The sequence below is a fragment of the Zonotrichia leucophrys genome, chromosome 15 (assembly GCF_028769735.1).
Source record: "Zonotrichia leucophrys gambelii isolate GWCS_2022_RI chromosome 15, RI_Zleu_2.0, whole genome shotgun sequence".
Taxonomy (NCBI): domain Eukaryota; kingdom Metazoa; phylum Chordata; class Aves; order Passeriformes; family Passerellidae; genus Zonotrichia; species Zonotrichia leucophrys.
In genome coordinates this window covers 12829934-12857742 of record NC_088185.1, presented here as the reverse complement: position 1 = coordinate 12857742, position 27809 = coordinate 12829934, and the positions used below count along the sequence as shown (strand labels likewise).

At 51.5% G+C, this 27809-nt stretch overlaps 1 protein-coding gene across 4 annotated transcripts in view; it reads right to left on the bottom strand.

Moving 5' to 3' along the window:
* Positions 1–27809, bottom strand: part of OSBP2 (oxysterol binding protein 2) — a 105370-nt gene that overhangs the window by 70568 nt on the left and 6993 nt on the right. For 2 of the 4 annotated variants that reach the window (XM_064726524.1, XM_064726525.1), the window contains exons 2-3: positions 26729–26806; positions 8325–8533 (exon numbers count right to left, since the gene is read on the bottom strand). In XM_064726524.1, the coding sequence (XP_064582594.1) occupies positions 8325–8533; positions 26729–26806 (287 nt within the window). The remainder of the gene's footprint in view (positions 1–8324; positions 8534–26728; positions 26807–27809) is intronic. The other 2 variants (XM_064726526.1, XM_064726527.1) reach the window with 1 other exon arrangement.

Sequence of the window (27809 nt, the reverse complement as noted above, 5' to 3'; positions counted from 1 at the left end):
CCAGATGCTTTGCAGTGTCACAGGCCCAACTCAAAATGGCTTTTGCAAACAAACCCCTGCCTTGGAAAAAGGATGAAAAACAGCCAAAATGAGCAGGGCAACACAAGTGGCATTATCAGTGGAGTGATTAAAGGGAAAGCTGAGGAATAATTAATTATGGCTAGTTTTTAATGGGATCTGGGACGCTGAAGGGGAACTCCCTGCTGGCCTGAGCTGCTTCCACCCACCCAGCTGCACCCCAGCCCTGCAGTGGGACCCCACAGCTCCACTGTCCCTCTCCAGAGATGGATTGTCCCTTTCCACTCTCCTGCAACAGGAATTCACCCCAGGAGCAGAGCAGGGGGCATCACCAGCCCTCTTCCACTCTTCCCCCTCTCTGCTCAGAGCTCCCCTCCTCCTGCAGCCCACAGAGAGCCCCCAGAAGCAATCTCTCCCTGTTTTTCAAGAAGAAAACAATGAATTAAGGCAGGAAGGATAACCAGGTAAGCCAGGTAATCAACCCCCACTGTCCCAGAGCACTGACCCACACCACAGGGTGTTGCTTTCAAAGTGAATCCTCCCCAGGATGGTCACACAAGGTCAGCCTAAAACCCCAGGAAATTCCATCTCTTCCCCAGCAGGCAAACTGCAATTGGCATTTTGGAAACAGGACACTGGGACAGGGCACAGGCTCTGGTTCCTCTGGGCACTGATCCTGCACTGTCAGAGCTGTGCTGCACAGGGAGCCCCCAGGTCACACTCCACACACAGCCAGGCACAGCCTGTACCCCAAGGGATGAAATTGTGCCCAAATCTGTTTGGTCTCCCTGGATTTTCTGGCTCCTGGCAGCAAGTGCCACCATTTAATTGGATGTTGTACAAAATATTAATTATTCCTGCTCCATTTAAACCTATGAGTTGATCATTCCCTCCTTTTTCTTGTTATAACCATTTGTCCCCAACTTTTCCTAGGCTCAGACAGTCACAGAATTGTTCAAGTTGGAAGAGACCTTTAAGACCAAGTCTAACCATCAATCCAGCACTTACCAGGGGCACCAATAACCCACAAGTGCCACATCCACAGGGCTGTTCAATCCCTGCAGGGATGGGGATCCAGCACTGCCCTGGGCAGCTGTGCCAGGGCTGGAAACTCTTTCCAGGAAGAAATGATCCCAAAATCCCGCCCTGGCCCAGCCTGAGGCCGTTCCCTCTGCTCCTGTCCCTGTTCCCTGGAGCACAGCCCGACCCCCCGGCTGTCCCCTCCTGGCAGGAGCTGTGCAGAGCCACAAGGGCCCCCTGAGCCTCCTTTGCTCCAGGCTGAGCCCCTGCCCAGCTCCCTCAGCCTCTCCTGGGGCTCCAGCACATTTCCTGAACCACTGACCACCATCCATGTGGCACCTTCAGCTGTCCTTCCCCCAGATGATGTGATGGTGTTCACAGAGGTCCCAGGATGAGAGAACAGACGAGGATCTGACTCCGTGTTTCAGAGGGCTTGATTTATTATTTTATGATATATATTATATTAAAACTCTATTAAAAAAGAAAAGATTTCATCAGAAGGCTGGCTAAGAATAGAAAAAGAAAGAATGATAACAAAGCTTCTGTGTCGAACAGAGAGTCCGAGCCAGCTGACTGTGATTGGCCATTAATGACAAACAACCACGTGAGACCAATCACAGCTGCACCTGTTGCATTCCACAGCAGCAGATAACCATTGTTTACATTTTGTTCCTGAGGCCTCTCAGCTTCTCAGGAGGAAAAATCCTAAGGAAAGGATTTTTCATAAAAAGATGTCTGAGACAAGATGAAAAATTTACTTTCCATTATCCTCCTTCCCTTGTCAGAGATGATTTTATCTCTCTGGTTTATCTCGTGCCTGTTTGGTTGTTTGGGTTTTCTTTTCAAGTTCTGCTGAAAACCCTGTGAGTCACTGGCAGGGCATCTCCAGGGAAGAGATGCCAGCAGCACACAGAGCAAAGCTGCATTTCCTTCTTTTCCCTCTGCTTATCAATTCCCAGTTTTTCTGCACTCAGCCAAAGGAACCAGACACCTCAGAGAGCGGCTGGCAGGTGAGCTGTTCTTGCACAGACACCAGCACTGACCTGTCCAGTGAACTCAGCACCATGAACACCAAAATCCCTTTCTGTCAGCTCAGAATCTGCTCCTCATCAGGGTAACACTGGAATCACACACAGCTTTCACCCTCCCTCCTGCCTGGGATCCCTGAGCAGGGAATCAAAAGGAGTCACCAACTCCCTCTCCCAGCAGCCCAAGTCCATTTTGGGGAGTTTTCCTGGTGTTTAAAATACCAGGAACAGAATTCCACTCTTCCCTTGCACACTTTTCTCTTATTACAAAGCCAAGAAAACAATCATATATTCAGCTCTCACCAAATTCCTGGATGCCATGATAGTGCTCTAAAAAGAAAGAATAGTTTTCTATCTGTTTTTGTATTTGTTTAAAGAAAATCCACCAGCCCCAGTCACCAAATACAGAGGGTGAACACAGAAATCTGATTTTCAGGCCAGGTAACAGCACAGGGCCACAGCCAGTACTGATAAAAGCAGGTGATGAATGAGGACAAATTGAGTTTACTACAACTTTACCAACACTTTGCAATCCCACCTAGCAACAGGAATGCCACATTTGGCTGAGCAGAGCTTGGTCTGGGACTGTCCTGTCCTCCTGTCACACTCTACATGTGTTTCAGAGGAATTAAGCACCTGTGGTAATTGAGGAGAGAGCTAAGCTCAGCTCCACTCTCACTTTCTGCCACTAATCCCTGGGCAGGTTCATCCCTGGGCAGGTTCATCCCTGGGCAGGTTTCTCTCTCCCTGGGCAGGTTCATCCCTGGGCAGGTTCATCCCTGGGCAGGTTCATCTTTCCCTGGGCAGGTTCCTCTCCCTGGGCAGGTTCCTCTCCCAGAGCAGCAGGATGAGGACAGGGAGCCCAGGTCACATCTCAGTACCAATGTCCCAGGTCACAGCTTGTTACCAAAATATTCCTGACTCCACAGTCAGAGGACAGAGGGGAAACCAGAGCTCCTCCTTGCACAGAACAGCAAAGTCTCCCATCCCATACTTGGTTTGGGGACAGGTTCTGCTGTTAAAAACAGACATGAAAAGCAGTCCTGTGAAATGGCCCCTGCGGCTGCACAGCTCCAGCCAGCAGCCAAGTAAAAAAGAGAGTTAAAAACACTTCCACAGCTGTTCAATTCAGGAGAACTCCTGGAGGAAAGACCCTTTTCATCCACCCCAAAAAGGTGACCCAGCAGTGAAAATGTGGGCAGCAATTTGCCAGTCCTCCTACCCATGGAATTTCCCATCAAATCTCAAACACCCTGGCAGCACTGAGGGATCACTGACTCCTGCAGAAACAGTGAATGAGCCCCAGCCCAGGCTCCAGCAGGTCTGGGGAGATTCAAGGCTGAGCAGTGCACCTGACACAACAGAGGGATGGGGACATCCAGGGGGTGGAGAGCTGGAGAGGGCCCAGGAGAACCTCACAAGGTTCAACAGGTCCAGGTTCAGGTCCTGCATCCAGTCAGGGCAACCCCAGCTGTGAGCACAGATGGGAGAGGAACTCCTGGAGAGCAGCCCTGGGGACAAGGACTGTAAAATGGGATTTTGACAGGACAAGGACTTTGGGGTGCTGCTGGGTGAGGGCTGCACCTGCCCCAGCCCTGGAACCCCCTCAGCCCTGGGCTGAGCCCCCAATGTGGGCAGCAGGAGAGGGGGGATTCTGCTCCTCTGCCCTGCCCAGGTGAGACCCCACCTGCAGAGCTGCCCCAGCCCTGGGCACAGCACAGGAGGGACCTGGAGCTGCTGGGGAGAGCCCAGAGGAGGCACCAGAGATGCTGCAAGGGCTGGAGCCAGGCTGGGAGAGCTGGGGGTGCTCACCTGGAGAGGAGAAGGCTCCAGGGAGAGCTCAGAGCCCCTGGCAGGGCCTGAAGGGGCTCCAGGAGAGCTGGAGAGGGACTGGGGACAAGGGATGGAGGGACAGGACACAGGGAATGGCTCCCAGTGCCAGAGGGCAGGGATGGATGGGATATTGGGAATGGGGAATTGTTCCCTGGCAGGGTGGGCAGGCCATGGCCTCTGAAGCAGGCAGGGCAGCAGGCAGTGCCCATGAACACAGATGGCCACAAGGATGCTCTTTGTGTCCCTTCCCAGAAGGACAGACAGCACCAGACACAAACCTGCTCTTCTCTCCCCCTTACCTGTCTCCTCTGCCACCCTCTCCTGACCTTCTGGCCTCCCAGAGCCATGGATGCTCCTCCCTGAGGGCACAAATCCCTTCAGCTGCCCACCACCCTTTGCACTCACTGGAGCCCAGCCCTTGGGGAGCACACAGCTTTTGGGGATCCCTCAGGAGGCAACCCAGACAATTCTGCACATGAGCAGATTGAAGGACTGGGGACTTGTACACCAAATCCAGAACCTCCTCCCTTTACTTGTAAACATCCACCCCAGAGCTCACAGGGACACATCATCAGGAATTCTATTTTGATTCAAGCCAAACCCACAGTCACTCTTTACTATAATTAAAATATCTCTAATTGGCAGAAACCATCAGCCAGGTGAACATTATAGCATAAAGTAATTCACTGATGTGCTCAGGATTCAGCACCCATTTACAGAGTGTCTTATCCCCTTGATGAGATCAGGAAAGTCTGGAAAAGCAGGAGTCTGCCATGGATTTTCTGTTCCATCAGCTCTGTGGCCTGGATCACAGCTGAGTCAGCAGAGCCTGGGGCAGCACAGCCACATCCACAGCACTGCCCTCAGCCCAGAGCTCAGCAGGGCCTCAGCCCCAGCACAGCCAGCCTCTGCAGTTGCTATTTTTATGGGCAGACACAAACCAAAATAGCTGTGCCTGACTCGGGAGGCAGCGTGGCTGACAGCCCTGGGACTGCCCCACCCTGACCCAGCACTGCCACAGCCCCACGTCACAAAGGGAAGGCAAAGAACACACAGCACCCCTCCAGGAGATCCTTCCCACTCCCATCTCTCCAGGAGATCCTTTTCCACACACCCTCCTGTCCAGGAGATCCTTTCCCACACCCTCCTGTCCAGGAGAACCTTTCCCACATCCATCTGTCCAGGAGATCCTTTCCTATACCACCCCTCCAGGAGATCCTTTCCCACACCCCATCTCCAGGAGTCCATCTCCACATACCCACCCAGCTGAAGGACTGGACAGACCCCAGAGCCACCTCAGTGCAGCCAGGACCAGCACAGTGTCCCAGTGTCCCATCCTAAACAAGTGTGCCCACAAACTTCCCCCTTCTCCTGCATCAGCTGGGCTCTCTGTCAGTATTTGAATATTCCAGAGCTGGAATTTTAAGGGACAGAAAATTCACAGCACTTAAAATCACAGAATGGTTTGAGTTGGGACTTTAAATATCATGCACTCCAACCCCCCTGCCATGGCAGGGACACCTCCCACTGTCCCAGGCTGCTCCAGCCCCAATGTCCAGCCTGGCCTTGGGCACTGCCAGGGATCCAGGATGGGCACCCTGTGCCAGGGCCTGCCCACCCTGCCAGGGAACAATTCCCAATTCCCAATATCCCATCCATCCCTGCCCTCTGGCACTGGGAGCCATTCCCTGGGTGCTGTCCCTCCATCCCTTGTCCCCAGTCCCTCTCCAGCTCTCCTGGAGCTCCTTTAGGCACTGGAAGGTGCTTTAAGGTCTCCCTGGAGCCTTCTCTTTTCCATCTGTTTTACTGCAGCTTGAAGCTGTGCTTGCTTGTAGAAGAAAACCCAATGTTAATCCCAGAAGAGTTATAGACATTGAGATACAGACTAATAGAATCATTGAAATATTTCTAAAATATTCTGTTTGCCAAGCCTAACTGACCCATTTCAGAGCAGAACAACGTCACCCTGGGGAGGAGCTGTGCACCAGGCACAGGGCTCTGACAGCTTTACAAAGTGTCACTGTCCCAAACCTCCTCCAATAAACACCACAACAAAGGGGCAGAAGCAGAGATGCACACAGAAACAGCTCAACTAAATATCTGTGTCACTCATCCACCAAACCTCCCCAAGCTGGGCAACACCACCCTGGGCTGCTCAGCCCTCTGAGCACAGCATTTCCAGCACAAAGCCTCCAGGAGGAAGACATCTCACTCTGCCTTCCAGAAGAGCATCATTCTCTCATTGTTACTGGCTCTCTGCAGTTCCCAGCCATTCCCAGGGCTCTAAAGATCTGCTCAGAGCTGGCAGGGCTGTGTCCAACCCTTTGTGTCCCTGGGAGACCATCAGCAGCCTCCAGCTGAGCATGAAACCCTCCCTGGGTGGGTTCTGCACCGTTTAACCAGCCCACAAGAGCTGTGTGAGCTGAGCAGAGCAGCAGGAGCTGTGCTGGGGAAGATGGAACAGGAAAGCCTTATAAATATGATTGTCTGGCAAATGATTTTGAGAATATAGAAACTATAAGCGAGATTGAAATGAAAGCAAGCTTTGAGATCCCTCAGTTACTGAACAACTGGAAAACAATGGCATGGCCAGCTGAAGGTAATCCCCTTTGGATGGAACAACACCCTCTGCTTGCAGACAGCTCCAAGGGTCAGAGCAGGAGGAGTCAGAGCAGGGCCCAAAGAGGAGTTTTTAGGGTTTAAAATGTAACACAGTATGGTGATGTAATGATTCTTATAGGCTGTATGGAAATGCTATAGGATTTGTATCTTGTACTAGATTGGTTAGTGAGAATTAGAATATTCAACACAGAAGATTTATGGTATTGGAACAGGAACCTCGCTCTTTCACCCTTTTACCCCACTCTTGCCTCCTCTCTCTTTCCCACTCTCTTTACTTCTCTCAGCCCTGCTCCAGCTGTGTTTGGCAGCTCCCAGCAGGGCCCTGCCCCCAGGCCCTCTGCAATGAACCCCAAGTTCCTGACCTGGCTTCAGAGATGTCTCGTGTCTGTCCGGCCCCGCCATCCTACCCCTGGCACTCTCACAGAGCTGGAGGGCTCTGGCTGCCCAGGCTGCCCCATCCCCGACCAGTTAAACGGCCGCTCCTGACTGGTCAAACCCCCACTCCTGACTGGTTAAACACCCATACCTGGCTGGTTAAATCCTGGTTCCTGACTGGTTAAACCCCCACTCCTGACTGGTTAAATGCCCGTTCCTGACTGGTTAAACCCTATACTTGACTGGTTAAACGCCCACACCTGACTGGTTCAATCCCCATTCCTGACTGGTTAAATGCCTGTTCCTGACTGGTTAAATGCTTGTACCTGACTGGTTAAATCCCTGTTCCTGACCAGTTAAATCTCCATACCTGACTGGTTAAACCCCCGTACCCAACCGGTTAAATCCACATTCCTGATGGGTTAAACCCCTGTGCCTGAGCGGTTAAATCCACATTCCTGACTGGTTAAATCCCCATACCTGACTGGTTAAACCCCTATACCTGACTGGTTAAATCCCCGTTCCTGACTGGTTAAATCCCCATACCTGACTGGTTAAACCCTATACCTGACTGGTTAAACCCCATACCTGACTGGTTAAATCCCCATACCTGACTGGTTAAATCCCCGTTCCTGACTGGTTAAATCCCTGTACTTGACTGGTTAAACTCCCGTTAAATCCCCATTCCTGACTGGTTACATCCTCGTTCCTGACTGGTTAAATGCCCACACCTGACTGGTTAAATCCCCGTACCCAACCAGTTAAACCCCCTTTCCTGACCAGTTAAACCCCCATCCTGACTGGTGAAAATCCCCTTACCTGACTAGCTAAATCCCATACCTGACGTTTAAATCCTTGTACCTGACCAGTTAAACCTCTGTACCTGACTGTTAAATCCCCATCCTGACTGGTTACATCCCCGTTCCTGACTGGTTAAATGCCCATACCTGACTGGTTAAATCCCCGTACCTGACCGGTTAAATCCCTGTTCCTGACTGGTTAAATCTCCGTTCCTGACTGGTTAAATCCCCGTTCCTGACTGGTTAAACCCCTGTGCCTGACTGGTTAAATCCCTGTTCCTGACTGGTTAAACCCCCTGCCTGACTGGTTAAATCCCCATACCTGACTGGTTAAATTCCCATTCCTGACTGGTTAAATCCACATTCCTGACTAGTTAAACCCTATACTTGACTGGTTAAACACTCGTTCCTGACCAGTTAAATCCTCATACCTGACTGGTTAAATGCCTGTACCTGACTGGTTAAATGCCTGTACCTGACTGGTTAAATGCCCGTTCCTGACCAGTTAAACACTCGTTCTTGACCGGTTAAGCCCCCATTCCTGACTGATTAAACCCCCATACCTGACTGGTTAAATGCCCGTTCCTGACTGGTTAAACCCCCATTCCTGACTGGTTAAACCCCATACCTGACTGGTTGTTGCGCATGCGGATGGCCTTGGCCTTGGCCAGCTCCAGGGCCGTGACCCAGCGCTGCCTCTCCACCTCCGAGTTGGCTTTCAGGTGGTAGGTCCTGCCCCCGTTGGACAGCACGATGTTGCACGAGTCCTCCGTGTCGATGTGGGCTGTGGACAGGTTGATGGTGCCCCGGCACGTGTGGGCCATCTCTGCCTGAGTCCTGCACGGGAACAGAGGGACAAGGAAGGGTCAGTGCTGCTGTACCCGACCCCAAAACACCTCCAAGGCACCCTCCTGCACAGCACAGACCTGGAGAGCTGGCAGCACTCACATGTAATCCACTAAAGCTGAAAAAGGTGTGGTATTCTCATGCCCTCTGAATAGAGATGTGGCTTTCTCAGGATTCTCCTGAGAGAAGCAGAGAAAAGAATGATCAAAAGAAAATCTCATTTGCTGCTCCTGTGTTTGTGCCCATGTGGAATGTGTTCTGGAGATGGTTTACCCGAGGTGATTGCTTGATTGGATTCTGGTGATGGTGTTTTAGATTCATTGAGCAATTGGATCCACATGTGTGTGTCAGGACTTTCAGGCAGAGTCACAGGTTTTCTAGTTAGTTAGTGATGGTTCTTGTTAGTGTAATATAGTTATATAGTATAATGAAGTAATTAATTAGCCTTCTGATATCATGGAGTTCTGTGCATCATTCTTCCCTGTGTCAGTGGATCTTCACAGCATCTGATAGAAAAGGTCAGGAAAGGGTGGTCAGGGTGGCACAGCTGCCCAGAGCAGGCTTGGAGTGCCCGTCCCTGAAGGGATTGAACAGCTGCATGGATGTGGCACCTGGGGACGTGGATTAGTGGTGGCCTTGCCAGTGGCAGGTTAATGGTTGCCCTCAATGATCTGAGGGTTTTTCCAACCTCAGTGACTCTGTAATTCCACAAGAACATCAGAGCAGGGAGGCCTTAGAGGCACAGCTCAGAGCTGCTCTCACAAAGTGTTGGTGATCAAGCTCACCACAGGACAGAGATACGGTCCCTGCCAGGTTAGAATGGGCAGCACTCCAGGGATACCCACTGCCAAGCTGACTCCTGAGGCTGCTTAGTACACAGAGGAGGCCACTCTGCCTGACCAGGAACTGAAAATCCCCAAACCCCCAAACATCTCAAGGACATCTCTCACCTGCTCAGTGGGACAGATTTATGCCAGGGCCATATCCAGGCCTGACATGAGGACATGAAATCCTCCTGGTGCCTCCTTAAGACCTACAGTTTGTGTCTCTCAGCACCACAGGGCAAGTTCAGAGCCAGTGCACAGTGTGGTTAACCTTTTTGCAGGGGTGAGTTGGCCCCAAAGGAATCAAAACCCAATTTTCATTCCTAAGTCATCCCTTCACGCTGCAGCACATACTGTGCTCCCAGGAGGGATCCCTTCCCACCTTGAGAGAGGTGCTAAAATCATCTCTCCTCCCCAAAGCAAAGGTCCTCAAGGTGACTGCACTAAATCAGCTGCAGACACTCAGAGCCTCGCTCTCCCACCCAGGGAAACAGAGACGTTGCTCTCCCAGCTCCCCTCCAGAGCCAATCTGCATGGGAAATCAATTCCCATCAATCAGCACCCACACACGAGGCAGGCACCTGACCCAGCCTGGAGCCAACCTCCTGTGCCCAGAGCCGGCCAAAGGAGCAGGGGTGCCCTTCAGAGCCCTCGTGGTCAGCTGGATCCGCTCATTCAGGCTGGCACTGGGCTCTGGTGTAACCTGATCCCGCAGATCCCAGCTCTGCCCTTCCCGCAGCACTGGGAGCGCTGTGTTTGGAGAGTTTAACCTGGCTGGGGGTTAAACCTGGGCACCCAGAGGTGGAGGCAGCCAAACCTCTGGGATTTTTTAGCTCTGCGAGGGAGCAAAACCCGCCGGGATTCGCCCTCGGAGCGCCAGAATTAGAGCTGTGCATGGGAGGCTGGGGGGAATGACAGCCTTGGAGAGTCCTGGCCAGGACACACCAGAGGGAAAAAATATCCCAAAATACCACAGGGAGGACTAAAGCACCCACCCACCCAGCCAGAGGATGGCAAACATCATCATATCAACGTCAATATCCCTTTTGCCAGCAGCAGGATCCCAAAGCACCAGGACATTCTCCATGGAAGCCTTGAGTGGATCAGCCCAAGGCAACCCTGCCCACCCAGGACACATCAGAGAGAAAAAATATCCCAAAATACCAAAGGGAGGACTAAAGCACCCAGCCAGAGGATGGCAAACACAAATCACTCATGTGCCCCTTCGCAGCACCAGGATCCCAAAGCACCAGACACACTCCATGGAGCTCTGGGTGATCAACCATGGCAATGCTGCCCAGGGCCAGGACACACCAGGGGAAAAAATATCCCAAAATGCCACTGGGAGGACAAATGCACCCACCCACCCAGCCAGGGATGGCAAAATCATCAATCAACTCATATGTCCCTTTTGCCAGCAGCAGGATCCCAAAGCACCAGGACATTCTCCATGGAAGCCCTGAGTGATCAGCCCTGCCCAGCCCAGGCATCCAGTTCCAGACAGAGCAGGGCAGGAACCATGGACAGATTCATGGCTGACCCCAAAATCAGGCTTGTGGCAACACCAGTGCTGTTGTGGATGTGCTAAGATCATCAGAGAGGAGAATCCTTACCCTAAAATCAGAGATATTTTTACCACAATGCCAGCAAGATCCCATCTCAGCTGTCCAACCTCCTCTGGATGCACAGGCCCCAACTCCCACGTGGATTTTGTCCAAGCCAGCACATGTTCCTGCTCTGAATATATATTTTTCTCTTTTATTTCAACAGAATAATAGGAATTTCAGACTGGTGAAAATTCTGGCATCTCCATCACCCACCCTTACTCACCAGCCCAACACAGCTCTTGTATCACAGCCACTCATAATGACAGGTTTTGCAAAAATCTTGAAAGATTTTCTTTTAAAAATATTATTTATAGCATTTCTCCCTTTTTTGACTGATAAAGCTGCTTCAGCTCCTTAACACCACAAATCTAAACACAGAGAGTTTGACAAGACAATCTGCAGCATCAGTTCCTTAAAAGGGCTTCAGTCTAAAACTCCTGGAGTCTGATTTTCAGTGACTTGGATTCTACAGCCTGACAGAGCAGCTACAACACTGCAGTGCCATAAAAGAGCAGCAAATTATAATTTAAAGACCTGCTTTGTACTGCTGAAGGGACACTTGAGCTGCAGGAGGCTGCTCAGCACGCCAGGGCTGTGCAAGAGAAAGATGCTCCCAATTTTTAACAGCTGTACCAAATCTCCCTGGATTTAAACAACAAATCTCCCTGCAAGGGCTCACAGGACAGCTTTATCTACAGAGCAAAGAGAAGAAGGTGAAAAAGGAGATAATAAAATGTTTTCTGCCTGCCAGCTCCACAGCTGTGGTTTTGGTGATATCCCAACAGCCGAAGGTTGAGCTCTGGATGCTGCTGGGAAGTTGCTGCTGACACAGGATCTGTAATTAAAACTGTGTGGCTCTGCTGGAAGCTAACAGGGCACGGCAAGGAATGAACAAGCCAAGCTCACACTCTGCTCCCAACCCTTAACCAGCACAAGGGATGCCTGTGGCATTTCTCTTAAGAATTTTCTTTCTACCAGCAAGGCTCTGCACCATTCCGGGCAGCCTTGTCCCTCCTAAAGCTCAACTTCTTGTCTGACAGCTCCAACAGCATCAGGCAGAGGAGCCCAGCAGGGAACTGGGACCATCCCCATGTCCCAGGCACACAGAATTCAGCCTGAGCATCCTCAGGGAGCTCCCAGCAGCCCAGCCCTGGGACCAGAGCATTCCTGCAATCCTGGCAGCCCAACCAGAGCATTCCTGCAATCCTGGAAGCCCAACAGCTGCCCCAGTTCAGCCAAGCAGGGCAGGAGTGACACCTGTGACATTGTGACATTCTGTCCTGGCTGGAAGCATCCAGCATCATGAGAGGGCCAGAAACACTCAGGGTAGTGAGGGACAGGTCTCCAAACTGGATTATCCACCTGAAACCCAGCAGGGAGCCACACAAACACTGAGCTGAGGGTGCCCTTCAAAGCTGGCAAGGGCAGACTCCAGTATCACCCATGTTCTAAGGCACCTCCACAGGGAAATCCAATCACATTTGAAGTTATTTCCTGAAATATGTTCACACTCTCATCCTGCTCATTTTCCTGATCATCTCAAAACCACTGCTCTGCTGTAAGCCTCAGAAATCAGCACAGCTGATTCTACATGACAGAATCATGGAATGCTTTGGAAGGAACCTTAAAGCCCATCCAGTGCCACCCCTGCCATGGCAGGGACATCCCCCAATGCCCCAGGGTGTCCCAATGTCCAGCCTGGTCTTGGGCACTGCCAGGGATCCAGGATGGGCACCCTGTGCCAGGGCCTGCCCACCCTCACAGGGAACAATTCCCAATTCCCAATATCCCATCCATCCCTGCCCTCTGGCACTGGGAGCCATTCCCTGTGTCCTGTCCCTCCATGCCTTGTCCCCAGTCCCTCTCCAGCTCTCCTGGAGCCCCTTCAGGCCCTGCCAGGGGCTCTGAGCTCTCCCTGGAGCCTTCTCCTCTCCAGGTGAGCACCCCCAGCTCTCCCAGCCTGCCCACAGGACCTCAAACACTGAATTCCCATCTCATCACAGTTTCCTGCTGTAAATGTAGGTCAGGCTCACACTCAGCCACCTCCCCAGGACAGGCTCAGAGAAGCACAAGGTGAGCAGGAGAGACTCCTAAAGGAGGTTTTGTCTTCCTTATCCCAGTGTCTCCTTCTCCCTGGGCTTTCAGTCCCTGCTGTTACACCACAACCAGTGAAATCTGCTTCAGAGGCTGCTTCTGAACCCCCAGTCTCAGACCACACACTCCAGGGACTTCACCCCAGAGTTATCCAGGAGCCAGAACAGCTCATGAGCAGCCTCTGACTGAGCCTTCTCTGGGGAAAGCAGCACCAAGTGCTCCAACAGGGACCTGCTGGGAGCTCTGGAACAGCAGGAGGCACCAGCAGCCACAGCAGAGCATGTGCAGGGCACCACTGAGCTCCCTGGACACTGCTCACCCAGCAAGCATTTCCTCATTTAAACAGCATTTACACAAAAATCTCCTGCTGTTGCTGCACAGTCTAGGGGGGTTTTCCTTGCCTTACATTTGTTTTCCAAGGAAGTTTTGCTGTCCAGGTTTGGGGGGTGAGTGCAGATCCATGAACAGCCTGCCCTGCATGACCAGACAGGTTCTTGCAGGTGCGACCCTTCAGCTGGATGGGACAGCACAGGGGCAGAGCCAGCAGGGATGCTCCCAGCTCCTCCTCCCTCAGGAAGCCTCAAGGAGAAAATAAGAAACATCTGAGGAGTTTGAAAAGAAAAAGGCACAAAGTTTCAGGGAAGAGAGTGAAATTGTTTGTGGTTTGGGGTGGGTTTGAGTCTCTGGCTGAGAGGTACAGAGGCACCACAGCAATATTTGTCACTACCCACGTGGGATGGAGCTGGACACCAAGCCCAGGTTCATCCTGGAGCTGGCAGATGGACACACTGAGGGACTTTCCCAGCACCACACTGTATTTGCAGCTCAGAAACACTTCTGGCTGCCAGATCTCAACAGAATTACAAATCCAGGCTCCTGAGCTGCTGCAGATCACACCCAAAACCCAATCCAACACAGCCAGGAGCAACAAACAGCACAAACCAGAGTACAAACCCAACAGCACAAACCCAACAGCACAAACCCAACAGCTTCATAGAACAGACACAGAGGGGCTTCAGACAAGGGCCCAGACAGACAAAGGGAATGGCTTCCCATGGACAGAGGCAGGATTAGATGGGATATTGGGCAGGAATTGTTCCCTGGGAGGGTGGGCAGGCCCTGGCACAGAGAATCTGGGGCTGCCCCTGGATCCCTGGCAGTGCCCAAGGCTGGATGGGGCTTGGAGCAGCCTGGGACAGTGGGAGGTGTCCCTGCCCAGCACAGAGAGTGGAACAAGATGATATTTAAAGTCCCATCCACCCCAATCTGTGACACCCTCTCTGCTTCTTACCCCACTGCCCTCTCCAGACTCAGAGATTAAGAACTGCTTTTTCTACTGTTTATTTTATGGATTAAGTAGAAACCAGTTTGTAAAATTCATTTCTTCATCATACTGGAAAATATTGTAACATTAAGGGCTCTGCAGCCTTAAAGGAATATTTATACCCATGGCCAAGTGGGAAATGCCCTTTGGAGTCAGGTGCAAGGACTGCTGCAGGCAGAGGGAAGCAGAGAAATCAAGGCCAGGGAACAAACCAGGCAGAATTGGACAATTCAGTAGCTGGGACAGGATTTGATTTCCTTCCCAAGCACAAGGGATGCCACAGCCCTGAGTCCCTGCTGTGCCGGAGCAGCACAAGGATTTCCAAGCAGAATTCAGAGCCTTGCACCAGGGTTAGGCTGAGCTCTCCCATTCCCCACAGCATTCCCCCAGGGCTCAGGGACAGGAGCTGCTCTGCCCATTGCTCACTGCCAACAAAGGGCTCTTGTGCCACCACCCCCTCCCAGCAGCAACAACAGCTCCCTCAAGGCTCAGCTGCCACTCCCAGAGCATCCATGCCCACATCTGGTGCTTGAGCTCCCTGTCACCCCCACCCCACGCTCCAGCCTTGAAATATCAGACACAACGAGCCTCCCTGCACGAGGGCTCCAAGGCAAAACTCCCAATAAACTGAGATTTCCCAATAAACCGAGATTTCCCATTTGTTCCGTTTTTGGGGCTATAAAGCCAGTGAAATCTCTGCTTCCCTTTTAGGCATGAGAAATCCCAACAAGCACTTGAATTTGAGCTCACATGCCTGAAGTCAGGGCATGGGACATTGAAACCAAACCTCTTGGGGTTATTACTCTCCCCGGGTTCAAGGAAAAAGGGAGTTTATGACAGCTCAATACCAGAACCCAAATACCCAAGGGGCTGCAGGCCTGTGGCTCCAGAGGTATTTTCCCAGTGAGTTCAGCACACCACAGCTGGTTCAGCAGGGCTCTCACAAACCACAAGCTCCATGTGACCAACAGCTCAGATATTCCCTTTGCTTCCTCTTTCTGCCTTCCCCAAAACCAAGGAAGCACAAACCAACCCCAAACAAGCACATGGCAAGTGTTGGGCTGAGATTGCTGTAAAAACACACGAGTTTGGATCTGTTTAAAGGCCAACTAATCTGCAACTGGCTGCAGTCAGGATGGGCATGGATTGGGAATGATCAGGGTTGAGGGAAAGCCAGCAACCCTGGCTGCAACCCTGGCTGCAACCCTGGCTGCAATCCTGGCTGCAACCCTGGCTGCAACCCTGGCTGCAATCCTGCAACCCTCACCAGCCAGAGGGATGTCTGCAGCTCAGGATCATGGAAATATCCCCCACAACCTATCCTGCAGCCTCCCAAGCTGGTTCCAGGACAAATCCCTCCCCACACTGGGACCAAAGAGCCTCAGCAACACCACCCAGGCAAGGATTTAAGGAAGATTTGGCCATGCAGCTCTTCTGTAAGCAAGCAATAGCACAGCAGTCTGGAATTCACACTCCTTTCTCCACCTTCATTTGGCTGCAATACCCACCCCAGCAAAGGGACAAGGAGGAGCCTGGAAGATCCTTCTGCTCCAGATCATTCACAAACAGCTCTTGTCTGTCTGTGCTTCAGAGAGGGAAAAAAACTCCAGAGGAGCTCAGGACAGGCAATTTGTCAGACAAATTCCCTCAGAGCCACAGTGCAGTGTCACAGACATCTTTTATGAAAAATCCTTTCTTCAAGATTTTTTCTCCTGAGAAGCTGAGAGGCCTCAGGAACAAAATGTAAACAATGATTATCTGCTGCTGTGGGATGCAACAGGTGCATCTGGGATTGGTCTCATGTGCTTGTTTCTAATTAATGGCCAATGACAGCCCAGCTGGCTCAGACAGAGAGTCCAAGCCACAAGCCTTTGTTATCATTCTTTCCTATTCTATTCTTAGCCAGCCTTCTGATGAAATCCTTTCTTCTATTCTTTTAGTATAGTTTTAATATAGTATATATCATAAAATAATAAACCAAGCCTTCTGAAACATGGAGTCAGATCCTCATCTCCTCCCTCATCCTCACACCCCTGTGAACACGGTCACAGTGCAGGACCTGGCAGTGCCTGCTGGGAAGGTTCCATCCCACGAGGATGGGACACTTTGCCAACGCCAGCACTTCCTACTCGGAAATCTCTCTGCTGTGAGAGAGTTCCATGAGAACACTCCCTGCTGGGGAAGTGCACGGCTGTGAGAGCGTGCTCAGGGCAGGAAAACCACCACAGCCCAGCTGGAAGGGCTCTGCAAACAACACCCAGGCTACCCCTCACCTCTTTTCCTAAATAAAATCAGGGTGAGCTGCTGGGTGGCTGAGGAGCACAGAGCAAGCTCCTCCCAACACACAACATACCCAAGCTGGGTGCCAAGCACAGGGGCTCATGTCCTGAAAACCTGTGTAAAACCTGCAAAAATGCACTCAGACCTCAAAATGCTTTCCCTGCCGAAGTCAGAATCACAGCAAAAGGCACAGTTCCCTTCCCCTTGTTCCTCAATGCTGTTTCTGCAGTGCTCCCACCGACAACACTCCCACCCCAAACACAAAGATACTCTGAAGTCAGCCCATCCTGCTGCACACCTCTGGGATTGCCTTTTATCCCACATTTCTGCCTCTCTCATGTGCCTGCTGCAAGTTTTCTGCCAGGACACCTCAGCAGTGGCCAGGAGATAAACTAAATAAACTAAGCCATAGTGCAGGTCAGCAGATATGGCTGGCAAAGAGGGTTTGTGTCGGAGTTTTTATGAAAACAAAACAAAACAAAACAAAAACAAACACAAAAGATAAAATTAATGTTAAAAGAATTTACTGGGAAGCACTCCCACTCCTCCCAGCACACGGTGCTATCTCCTCTGCACCTCTGGAGAGGCCGGTGTGGCCCTGGCTGATAAGGGTATCAGCCCTGCAAACACGGGCACCCAGGAAGCTCCAGGAGGCACTGCCTGGTTTGGGGCTCCACCTGCTCCACCACGGCCCAGCTCTGCAGGGCACAGCTCCCTGAGCTGCTGTGAGCCCAGCCCTGCTCCCACCAGCGCTGCTGCAGCTCCCCAAAAAGGGCTCTCACTCCTTCCCCTCCTGCAGGGCAGAACGAAAGGAACTCGGTGTGGGAAAAGCATCTCAGGACACGAGCAGAAGGAAAGGCTCTAAGAGCGTGTCCTTGGTGGCAGCTGGGCTGCAGCTGACCCAGCACAGGGACACTGGTGTCCCTCACAGCCCAGAGACCAAACCACCAGCTCAGCAGCTTCAGCAAAGGCCCTGAGCACGGCTGCAGAGGCAGGATTTGGGCATGGGGCTGGGAATGGCTGTGGGGAGCTGGGAGTGGTGCAGGAGCCAGGATCCAAGTATGGAGCTGGGAATGGTTCCTAGAGCCAGGATCCAAGCATGGAGCTGGGAATGGTTCCTAGAGCCAGGATCCAAGCATGGAGCTGGGAATGGTTCCTAGAGCCAGGATCCAAGCATGGGGCTGGGAATGGTGCAGGAGCCAGGATCCAAGCATGGAGCTGGGAATGGTGCAGGAGCCAGGCTGTGCTCATGGAGCTGGGAATTGCCCCTGGAGCCAGGCTCTGGGCACAGAGCTGGGAATGGCTGCAGAGCCAGGCTGTGCTCATGGAGCTGGGAATGGTGCAGGAGCCAGGCTCTGGGCATGGAGCTGGGAATGGTGCAGGAGCCAGGCTCTGGGCATGGAGCTGGGAATGGCTGCAGAGCCAGGATCCAAGCATGGAGCTGGGAATGGTGCAGGGGCCAAGCTCTGCACATGGAGCTGGGAATGGCAGTGGGGAACCAGGAATCAAGCATGGAGCTGGGAATGGTGCAGGAGCCAGGCTGTGCTCATGGAGTTGGGAATCGCCCCTGAAGCCAGGCTCCCAGCATGGAGCTGGGAATGGAGCAGGAGCCAGGCTCCAAGCATGGAGCTGGGAATGGTGCGGGAGCCAGGCTCTGGGCATGGAGCTGGGAATGGAGCAGGAGCCAGGATATAAGCATGGAGCTGAGAATGGAGTAGGAGCCAGGCTCCAAGCATGGAGCTGGGAATGGCTGTGGGGAATCAAGGTCTGTACATGGAGCTTCCAAAAACGCCAGAGGAAGCCCCTCAGTCACCCCAGTTTTTTGTTTTCCTTAGTTTCCAAACTAAAATTCAAAAGATTCAGAGATGTGAAATCCCATTAAGACTTTCAGCTGCTCATCACATCAGTCATGGAAGGTCTGCTCCGGGTCTCATCCACAGCCAGCAGGATAATCCAAAACCTGGGCCAGGCCTGACTCACGAGCTTGGTGGTTCATTTTTAAGCAAGAACAAAAAAGGAGTGACCACACACAAGTTCATTTGACAAATGCTCTTTACTAGACAAGAAACAAATGCACTGCAGCAGATGAGAGCCTCAAGCAGTCATTTTTCTCATTACAGCCTCTGCTTTCAAGTTTGTACTGGTGCTTCAGCCCTTGGGAATTGTGTTAAATGATCAGCACAAAGATCAGCCACAGTCAACTCGTGTTTATCTTTTCTCACCACCACAGCCAAGGACATAATAGCACACAGGGCACACAGAGTCAACATTAAAACCCCATTTTTATTCCTATCCCATCAATTCCTATCTCATTTACAATATTCAGACTGGTTAAAAAATCCTGGTTTTCCAGACTACAGACTTTAGGGATGTATTTGCTTCAAGCACAAGACTCACCCCATCTTTCAGAGATTGAGGGTGGATAGAAAAGCTCACTCCCAAGAATTTTTCCATGCTGCAAGCATCTCTCTTTTCTGCAAGTTACTGTCAATGTTAATGTTTTCAGTACCCAATAAATTTCCCTCAGAGACAGCACATGAGATACAGTTTGTGACCTCAAACATCACTCTAAAGTCATCACACTCCTGACTTTTGCCAGCTTTCAAACAATGCTCAGTTCTAGCCCAGGATCTCTGTGTGGATGAGATCTTCCTTAGGGACAGACATCTAGATGCAGAATCTCCTTCTGGATGAAATATTCCTTGAGGAGAGATATCTGGGTGCAAAGCCCACATGGTTGCATAAATATATATTTTCCTCTATTTTAAGGCATGAGAAGAAAGATAAAACTTCATATCTAAAAGCTGAACTGTTGTTTCTCAGCTCATGACTATGAAATCCTCAGTTCAACAAGCACTTTGCTACAGGTTTATGTGGAGGCAGCTTCCAGGAGGAGGGAGAATGAACTTTACTGCATACAAGGTGCCTCCATGACCTCCATGCCCAGGAAAGCATCAGCTGATCCTTGCAGGACACGCTCCTGAGGAGTCCTGAGGTCAGCAAGCCTGGGAAGAGCAGGTTTCCTGTAAGAGCTGAGCAAACAGAGGGAAATGCAAGCAGCACAGCAAACCCTGCCAGCAGTGTGAGCAAGGGGCAGTGTGGCACAGTGCAAGACCTTTCCCATCCCTTACAACACCACCCATAAAATAAAAACTGCTGGCAGCTGGCATTGCAGATGCTGGAAATGCCAAGAGCTTGATTTAAAACAGAAATCAAGAATTAACCACTTACTGAGCCATGACTGGGGCTCAGGGTGTTTTTGGATCAAATCTGCAGGTGCCAAAGTGACTTTGGCCAACAGCTTGGGGACAGGCCTGGCACATCCCAGCTGCTTCACTGTGAGACCCAACATCCTCCTGCACTCAGTGCCAGCACACAGGGAATGGCTCCCAGTGCCAGAGGGCAGGGATGGATGGGATATTGGGAATTGGGAATTGTTCCCTGGCAGGGTGGGCAGGCCCTGGCACAGGGTGCCCATCCTGGATCCCTGGCAGTGCCCAAGGCCAGGCTGGACATTGGAGCAGCCTGGGACAGTGGGAGGTGTCCCTGCCATGGCAGGGGTGGACAAGATGCTATTTCAACTCCCTTCCAATCTAAACCATTCCATAAATCTCTAATCCAAGACATGCTCTGGGATCATTCAGGGCTGCAGATTTTCTGCAAAAACCCTGCAGATATTGACTGTGGGTTACCAGGAACAGCCAAGAGGGAAGGCAAAGTCACTGACCTTCACAAGGGACAGCTCTCACACGCAGACAAGGATGAGTTGCAGCTTTCAGCCAATTTCCCAACTGCTCAGACCAGACTCTCTGTGTTATTTCAGTGCATTGTGTTGCAAGACAAGTTGTGTGGTGCAATAAATGCTCCGAGGTTTTAATGCAGAAACATTTCAGTTGTTTCAGCACAATCTGAGTCCTGCCCTTCACTCTCACCCCTGTGTGCTGCCCTGGCTGCAGCCAAGCCAGGCCATCCTCCCCCTGCACAGGACACCTTCACACCCCCACAACACCCAGCTGCCATCCCAGCACTCTGCTCCACGCTGGAAAGGTTCACATGCACAAAAGCAGCACCAGCACTTCATCCAAAGCCACTCCTTCCCATTCCAGCAGCCACTCTGGGCAGCCAAGGGGCTCCTGCTGTACACACCAAGGCAAACAAGCAATGCACAGAATCATGGAATGGGACCTTAAAGCCCATCCAGTGCCACCCCTGCCTTGGACAGGGTCACCTCCCACTGTCCCAGGGTGCTCCAAGCCCCGTCCTTGGGCACTGCCAGGGATCCAGGGGCAGCCCCAGCTGCTCTGGGCACCCTGTGTCAGGCCTTGCCCTCCTCACAAGGACCAATTCCTTTTAATATCCAATGTAAATCTACTCTCTTCCAGCTTTAAGCCATTCCCTGTGTCCTGTCACTCCAGGCCCTTGTCTGAGCTCCCTCTCCAGCTCTTTTGGAGCCTCTTTAGCTGTTATTTTTTCATGAGAAAAACACCAGTTTTACACATTGCTTGGCCAGGCAGCTCCACACCCCCCTCAGCTGCTCAGGCTCCTGGGAAGCAGCAGGATTGTGCCAGCAGATCCCAAAATCCCCCTGCAGCCCAGGGCCTGGTGCTCCACAGAGGACATTAAAGCCTCCATCCTGAGAGCTCGTGTCCAGCAGTTCCTGTCACAGGGACAGGGCTGGGAATGGTTTATTTTTAGCCCTCAGCATCTTTCATTTCCGTAGGAGCTGCATGCAATGCTCCCTTCCACAGAACACCTCCTCCCCTGCCTCTCCCACACTGCAAACCAGAGTGCTGGGACAGAACAGAATGCGGGGCTCTGGCTGCTGAAAAGGACAAAGCCACCCGAGGAGGGGAGCAGAGGCACCACACACAGGCTGGGTGCTGTGCAGGGCAGGAAACAAACAGGGAAAACAGGGAAAACAAGGAAAAAGGGAAAACAGGAGAAGCAGAGCCATGTGTGCCAGCAGGATCTGTGCAGTGATCCACACTCCCAGTGAGGTGTGAGACAACAAACAAACACCACAAGTGCAGCCAGCACCACAAGCAATCCAACAATCCAGGGCTTTTCCAGAGCTTTTCATCTTCCCCAGCCAACAGCAGGGAGATGAATGCTGCTCTCCAGTTTTAACATCCCACGTGGGGAAGAGCACCTGTTTATACAAATTTTTACACAGATAAAAGGCCAATCTTGGCCTAGAAGCCACTCTGTGCACCCATGAATGACTCCCAGCGGTGGCTCATGGCCTGTCTCTCCAGCAGGACCCTCAGCCCTGGCAGGTTCAGCAGCTGGGAGGACTCCAAAGGAGCCCAAAGCACACAAGGGAGCACATGGGAAGTGTCCCAAGAGAGAAGGGAGAGCCCAGCTGAGCTCCAAAGAACAGAGCCCAGTGCTCAGCTGGTTTCCTGAGCAGGATTTCATGCAGGGGACAAATAAAGCTATGACCATCCTCCTCCTCTCTTCCCAGGATCCACCAAACTCATTGAAAACTCTTTTTTACACAATTTTATTTCTTCAATCTTCTACAGGAAGAAAAGCAGGTTTAAACTTTCAACTTTGTATGTATTTTTATGTTATCAGAGATTTTAAAAAATGGCGTAAGAGGGGACAGAAGCCAGGCCACAGAAGGGAATTCTCCCACAGGAACATATTCCAGGAGCTGGACTTGAATGATCCTTGTGGGTCCCTTCCAAGTCAGGATATTCCACAACTCTGTGATGTGAAGGAGCACAGAGCAGTGAAAAGCAGCACAATGCCCTTTTCCCAAGTGAGGGAGCAGGATCACATCACATCCAGGCTCACTCAAGCTGAGCTGTTCTGACTCCAACACTTGCACAGGGGAGCAGATTCTTTTTATAGAGACCTGGCACGGCACAAACACTTCCATGAGGTCTGTGAAGGGATGAAGGTGCAGCAGCAGGATGTGTCCCCACAAAGTGCCATCACCACAGGACTGCACTAATGCCACACAGGCACATCCCCAGTGCCTCTGCTGGGTTTACATCAGCAGTTCTAGAAATAAACCAATTTGTAAATTAAGACTACACCTAATGGTCTAATGGTCTATTATATGGTAGAAGGGCAATGTTTTATTTTGAACTTGGAAATTAAAGCTACACTGATGCTATTAGTGGAGTTTGTGTACCTGCCCCATGGGACAAAGGGCTCAGTATTTATTTCCTTTACAAACAGAAAACTCTAATTCCCTCTGCACCCATGAGGATGCCTCACTTCAGGGTAATGTCTGATTTAATACTGGTGTTTTAGCTACTTCACAAATTTGTCCTTCCTAAAACTATAGAAATTGTAAATCTTCAGGGAAACACCTTGAACCAAAGTGCCAACATTAACCTCATTACATTATAGCTGAAAGATTTAGGATTGCTCAGCCTGGAGAGGAGAAGGCTCCAGGGAGAGCTCAGAGCCCCTGGCAGGGCCTGAAGGGGCTCCAGGAGAGCTGGAGAGGGACTGGGGACAAGGGATGGAGGGACAGGACACAGGGAATGGCTCCCAGTGCCAGAGGGCAGGGATGGATGGGATATTGGGAATTGGGAATTGTTCCCTGGCAGGGTGGGCAGGCCCTGGCACAGGGTGCCCACCCTGGATCCCTGGCAGTGCCCAAGGCCAGGCTGGATGGCACTGGGAGCAGCCTGGGACAGGGGAAGGTGTCCCTGCCATGGCAGGGGTGGCACTGGATGGGCTTTAAGGTCCTTTCCCACCCAGACCATTCCATGATTCTATGATTGAAGACTTTGTTCCCCCCCAGCCTGACCCTGTGACACCCCAGCCTGGCACCACAGCAGCTCCTCACCACAATCCCACAGCTTCCTCCAATGCATCACTGCCTCCCTGCAGCATCCACAGGGATTCCTCAGCAAAGCTCTCAGCCTCCACTGCCTGCAGAACGTGACTCTCACAACCACTGAGCCTGTTCAGGTGTTGAGCACTTGGAAATCAATTGCACAAATCCTGATGGGATCAATCCTGTTCTCACAGCGTGGGCTCTGTGCTTAAATTAAGCTACAACATTCCAAAAATGGGGAATGTCAGCTATGGGCAGCCAGAGGTTTCATTCCTGCACTGCAAAGGCACCTCAGGGCTGCAGTTGTGCAGCAGAATTCAATCCCATCCAGTAATTACAGACCTTATCTGTGCTGAGATACAGAGCTGCAGCCTCTCAAGGCACTTACAAGTGACAATTCCAGGCTGGATGTCTGCAGCTGTAAGGGAGCCTGTTACAGAGCAACAAACACAAATTTCCACACCTCTACAAGTCAACTTTCAAATTTAAAACTGCATTTCCAAGGAGTCTGCAGGCATAGGTTTTTCCACTTTGAAGCAGAAATTTTTATTTCTTTCCTGGTGGTGAAAAAGAAGGGGACAGAGAGGGAGAGGCAGATGCCTCACCCAGCGCACACTCAATGTTTATCCACCAAAAAATGCAGGTTCCTGGGAAAACAGTTCCCAGGCAGCACCCAGCTGGGACATCCCAGGGACTGCACAGGCAAAAAAATAGGAAAATTCCTGTCCAGCAGCTCCTAAGCCAATCCCTAAAAGGATCAGCAACACCACTGGGTCTTTGCATCCCCAAGTGCTGCAGCAAAACACTGTACTTATAATGAGCTTTAACAGATAAAAGCCTGACAGAGGAGTAAAGCACAGATAATCCCATAAATTTGTCTTGCCAATCCTCAGGCTGTCCCAGGGTCAGGCAGCTCCTCCACCAACTCAGAGTGCCATGGAAGTGCAGGATGGTCTGAAACAGCCTGAAGGGTTCACACACAGAAATCACCAGGGCTCCCCTGGCACTGAGAGGACAAGCCATAGACAGGACATGGCTCTTCTTCATCCCCCATCAGCATCCAGAGCTGAAGGCAAAAAGTGTCACAAATAATCATAGAATGGTTCATGAAATGTGTCTGGGAGGCACCTCAGGTGCAGCGTCCTGCTCTGAGCATCTGCCTCCGGACAAGGCTGCTCAGGACCCTGCCCATGCACAGCTGGAACAGCCATGAACTCCCTGCACCTCCCCAGATCCCTGTCCCAGTGTTCAGCCTGAATAGTCCTCATTCCAAGCCAGCATGCTCCCATGTGTCCATGCAGGATTCCCCACGAGCTGTCCCAGCCCTGTGCCTCACCCTGCCACGAGCAGAGCCAGGCTCTGTCCCCTCTCACACCCTCCACCATGGAGCTGTGGGGTCTCCTCTGCTCCAGCCCCACTGATGGCCCAGACAGGGCACCCCAGGGCTGAGCAGAGGGGACAGTCCCTCCCCTCAACACTTCTGCTAACACAGCCAAAGCCACCACTGACCTCTGCTCACTCCTGGTCACCTTTTTGTCCCCAGGGCTCCTCTGCAAAGCTGCTTCCAGCAGCAATGGCTCTGCTGAGCATCACAGGGCTGCCATCACCCTGCAGCTCCAGGGTGTCACAGTCCCTCTGAACTCCAGACCTGTGACCTCTCTGCTCCACTTGGCACCACCCAGAGCTGGGCTGTGAGGGCACTCACCCGTTATTAACCACATTACACAGCAAATACTGCAACTAATGAACTGTGATCCCATCACAGCTACCAAAACCAATCAAATTATAACTCCTAATCAATGTCTGAGAGGATACAGCTAACCAGAGCACCACCAGCACCCCAGCTCCCAAAGGGAGCGCTGCTGTCGCAGACATCTTTTTATGAAAATCCTTTCCTTAGGATTTTTCCTCCTGAAAAGCTGAGAGGCCTCAGGAACAAAATGTAAGCAATGGTTATCTGCTGCTGTGGAATGCAACAGGTGCATCTGGGATTGGTCTCATGTGGTTGTTTCTAATTAATGGCCAATCACAGTGAGCTGGCTCAGACAGAGAGTCTGAGGCAGCTGCCTTTGTTATCATTCTTCCTTCTCTATTCTTAGCTTAGCTAGCCTTCTGAGATGAAACTTTTTCTTCTATTCTTTTAGTATAGTTTTAATGTAATATATATCATAAAATAATAAATCAAGCCTTCTGTAACATGGAGTCAGATCCTCATCTCTTCCCTCATCCTAAGACCCCTGTGACCACCATCACACCCTGCATGTTGTGGACAAGTCCAAGTGGGAGCTGACAGTGTGTCCTGTGTGCCACATGTAAATTATGCAGTATTAAGATGATTGTCACCTTTGTACCACCAAAAAATGACTTTTAGTTTGAGCACTCTCTTCCTCCTGCTTATGAAAGTTCCATCCCAGCAGAGAAGCAAAGCCAGGGAGCCTCAAGCAGACTCTCCCCAGCACAGACCACAGAGACACAGCTGACAGGAATGGAAAACTCTGCTGGGATAAAATAAAGCCATAGAGCAGTTCCACCTCACCACACACTATAAACCTGCAGTGCCTTCTGCTCCACAAACCCTGCTGGGAAACACCACAGTGGCAACTTGGGAATAATAAACAGCAGATAAACAGCACCCAGCATCAGTCACAGGAACGGGCCTGCTTGGAAACAGAAATGATGGAAGGTCTCAAGTCATCCAAGAACAAAGGATGGGGCTGCTGGAGAACACAGCCCTGACACCAGGCACCACCCAAGCGTTCCTGGACTCCTCCAAAAGGGCTTCAAACCAAAGGCTGAAACTTAACACAGAATCACAGAGTCATGGAATCTCCTGAGCTGGAAGGGACCCACAGGGATCATCCAGTCCAACTTCTGGCTCTGCCCAGACACCCCAAACCCCACCCTGTCCATCCCTGGCAGTGCTGCCCAAAGGCTCCTGGAGCTCTGGCAGCCTCGGGGCCGTGCCCATTCCCTGGGCAGCCTGGGCAGTGCCAGCACCCTCTGGGGGAAGAACCTTTTCCTAAAATCCAACCTAAAATTCCCCTGACACACCTTCATTGACTCCTCACGAGCTGTGGGCACAGCTGCCACCCCCACCTGCTGCACATCTCCACACCTCAAAGACAAAAATCTGCTTCTTTCATCTTGTGGTCTCCACTCCTGCACAGTCCTGGAGAGGAGGGGCATGTCTGTGTCCCACTGCCATGAGCACACCCCAGTTATCCATGTCCATGCTGCACCAAATCCACCCAAACTCACCCCATCTTCCGAACTGGCACCGGTGTATTTTTCAAGCGCTTCCAAGAAGAGCCACCACTCCTGACAGTTGCAGAAGACCTGAAAAAAAAAGTTGGTGGAACCACCCCTGTGCATTTCACAGGAAAAAAAAGAAACTTCAAAAATCATGAAGATTTCCAGAGCTAGGGAATTAGTTGCCATGGATATTTGCTGCTGTGACAAATACTCTAATTCTGTGCTGGGGTGAGTGACAGCACAAAGCACCGAGTCAGCTGGGAACAAACAGCAACACAGCACGGCTGGAACACAGCACACACAGCCCCACGTCCCGGGGAGCATCCCTGAGGACACCAACCATGGACCTCAACAGCACCAGCACCAGGAGGACACGTGGCTCCCCAAAGGAGCTTTGCTCCCATCCAGGCTTCCCAGCCCTGCAGTCACATCCATGGCTGTGCCATGGCAAGGAGAGTTCACTGTTTGAGAGCCCACCCAGCCACAGTGTTTAGGTGTTTGTGACAAACAACCAGCCTGAAGTGAGAACATCTTACTCACAACAGCAATACACAACCAGCAGGCCCCAAGGACAACATTTTCCTGCTCTGTTTCTTATAAAGTTCCTAGAAGAAACCTGCTCTAGCTATTAACAACAGATTAAGAATCACTGCTTTGTGTTAAAGAAGGAAAGGAGAAAGGCACTGACTCCCACTTCACCATATTTACCCCCACATGCATTGCAGAAGCTGCTTTAAACAGCCACGCGTGCCCAGCCAGTGCTCTCATCCAGAAAGATTTGGAGGATTAGGACTATTTTTAGGGAGTGAAGCACCTCCCCCTGAGTCACTGCAGGGACATACATCTATCCGGTCGTGATTCAAAGCAGAAATAGCCTTGAAGAGTTAGATAAAAATAAAAAAAAGCAAGGAAAGTGGATACTAACACAGCTTGGTGTGAAAGGAAGGGCAGGGAACACAGAGGTGACAAAGGGTTTGGGCACAGTCACCAGTGCTGACACAGCAGCAGCTCCATCAGTGTCACAATGTGACCCGTGAGCAGCTCCAGCCCGCAGCATCACCTGGGGACAGCACAGGTACAAACCAGC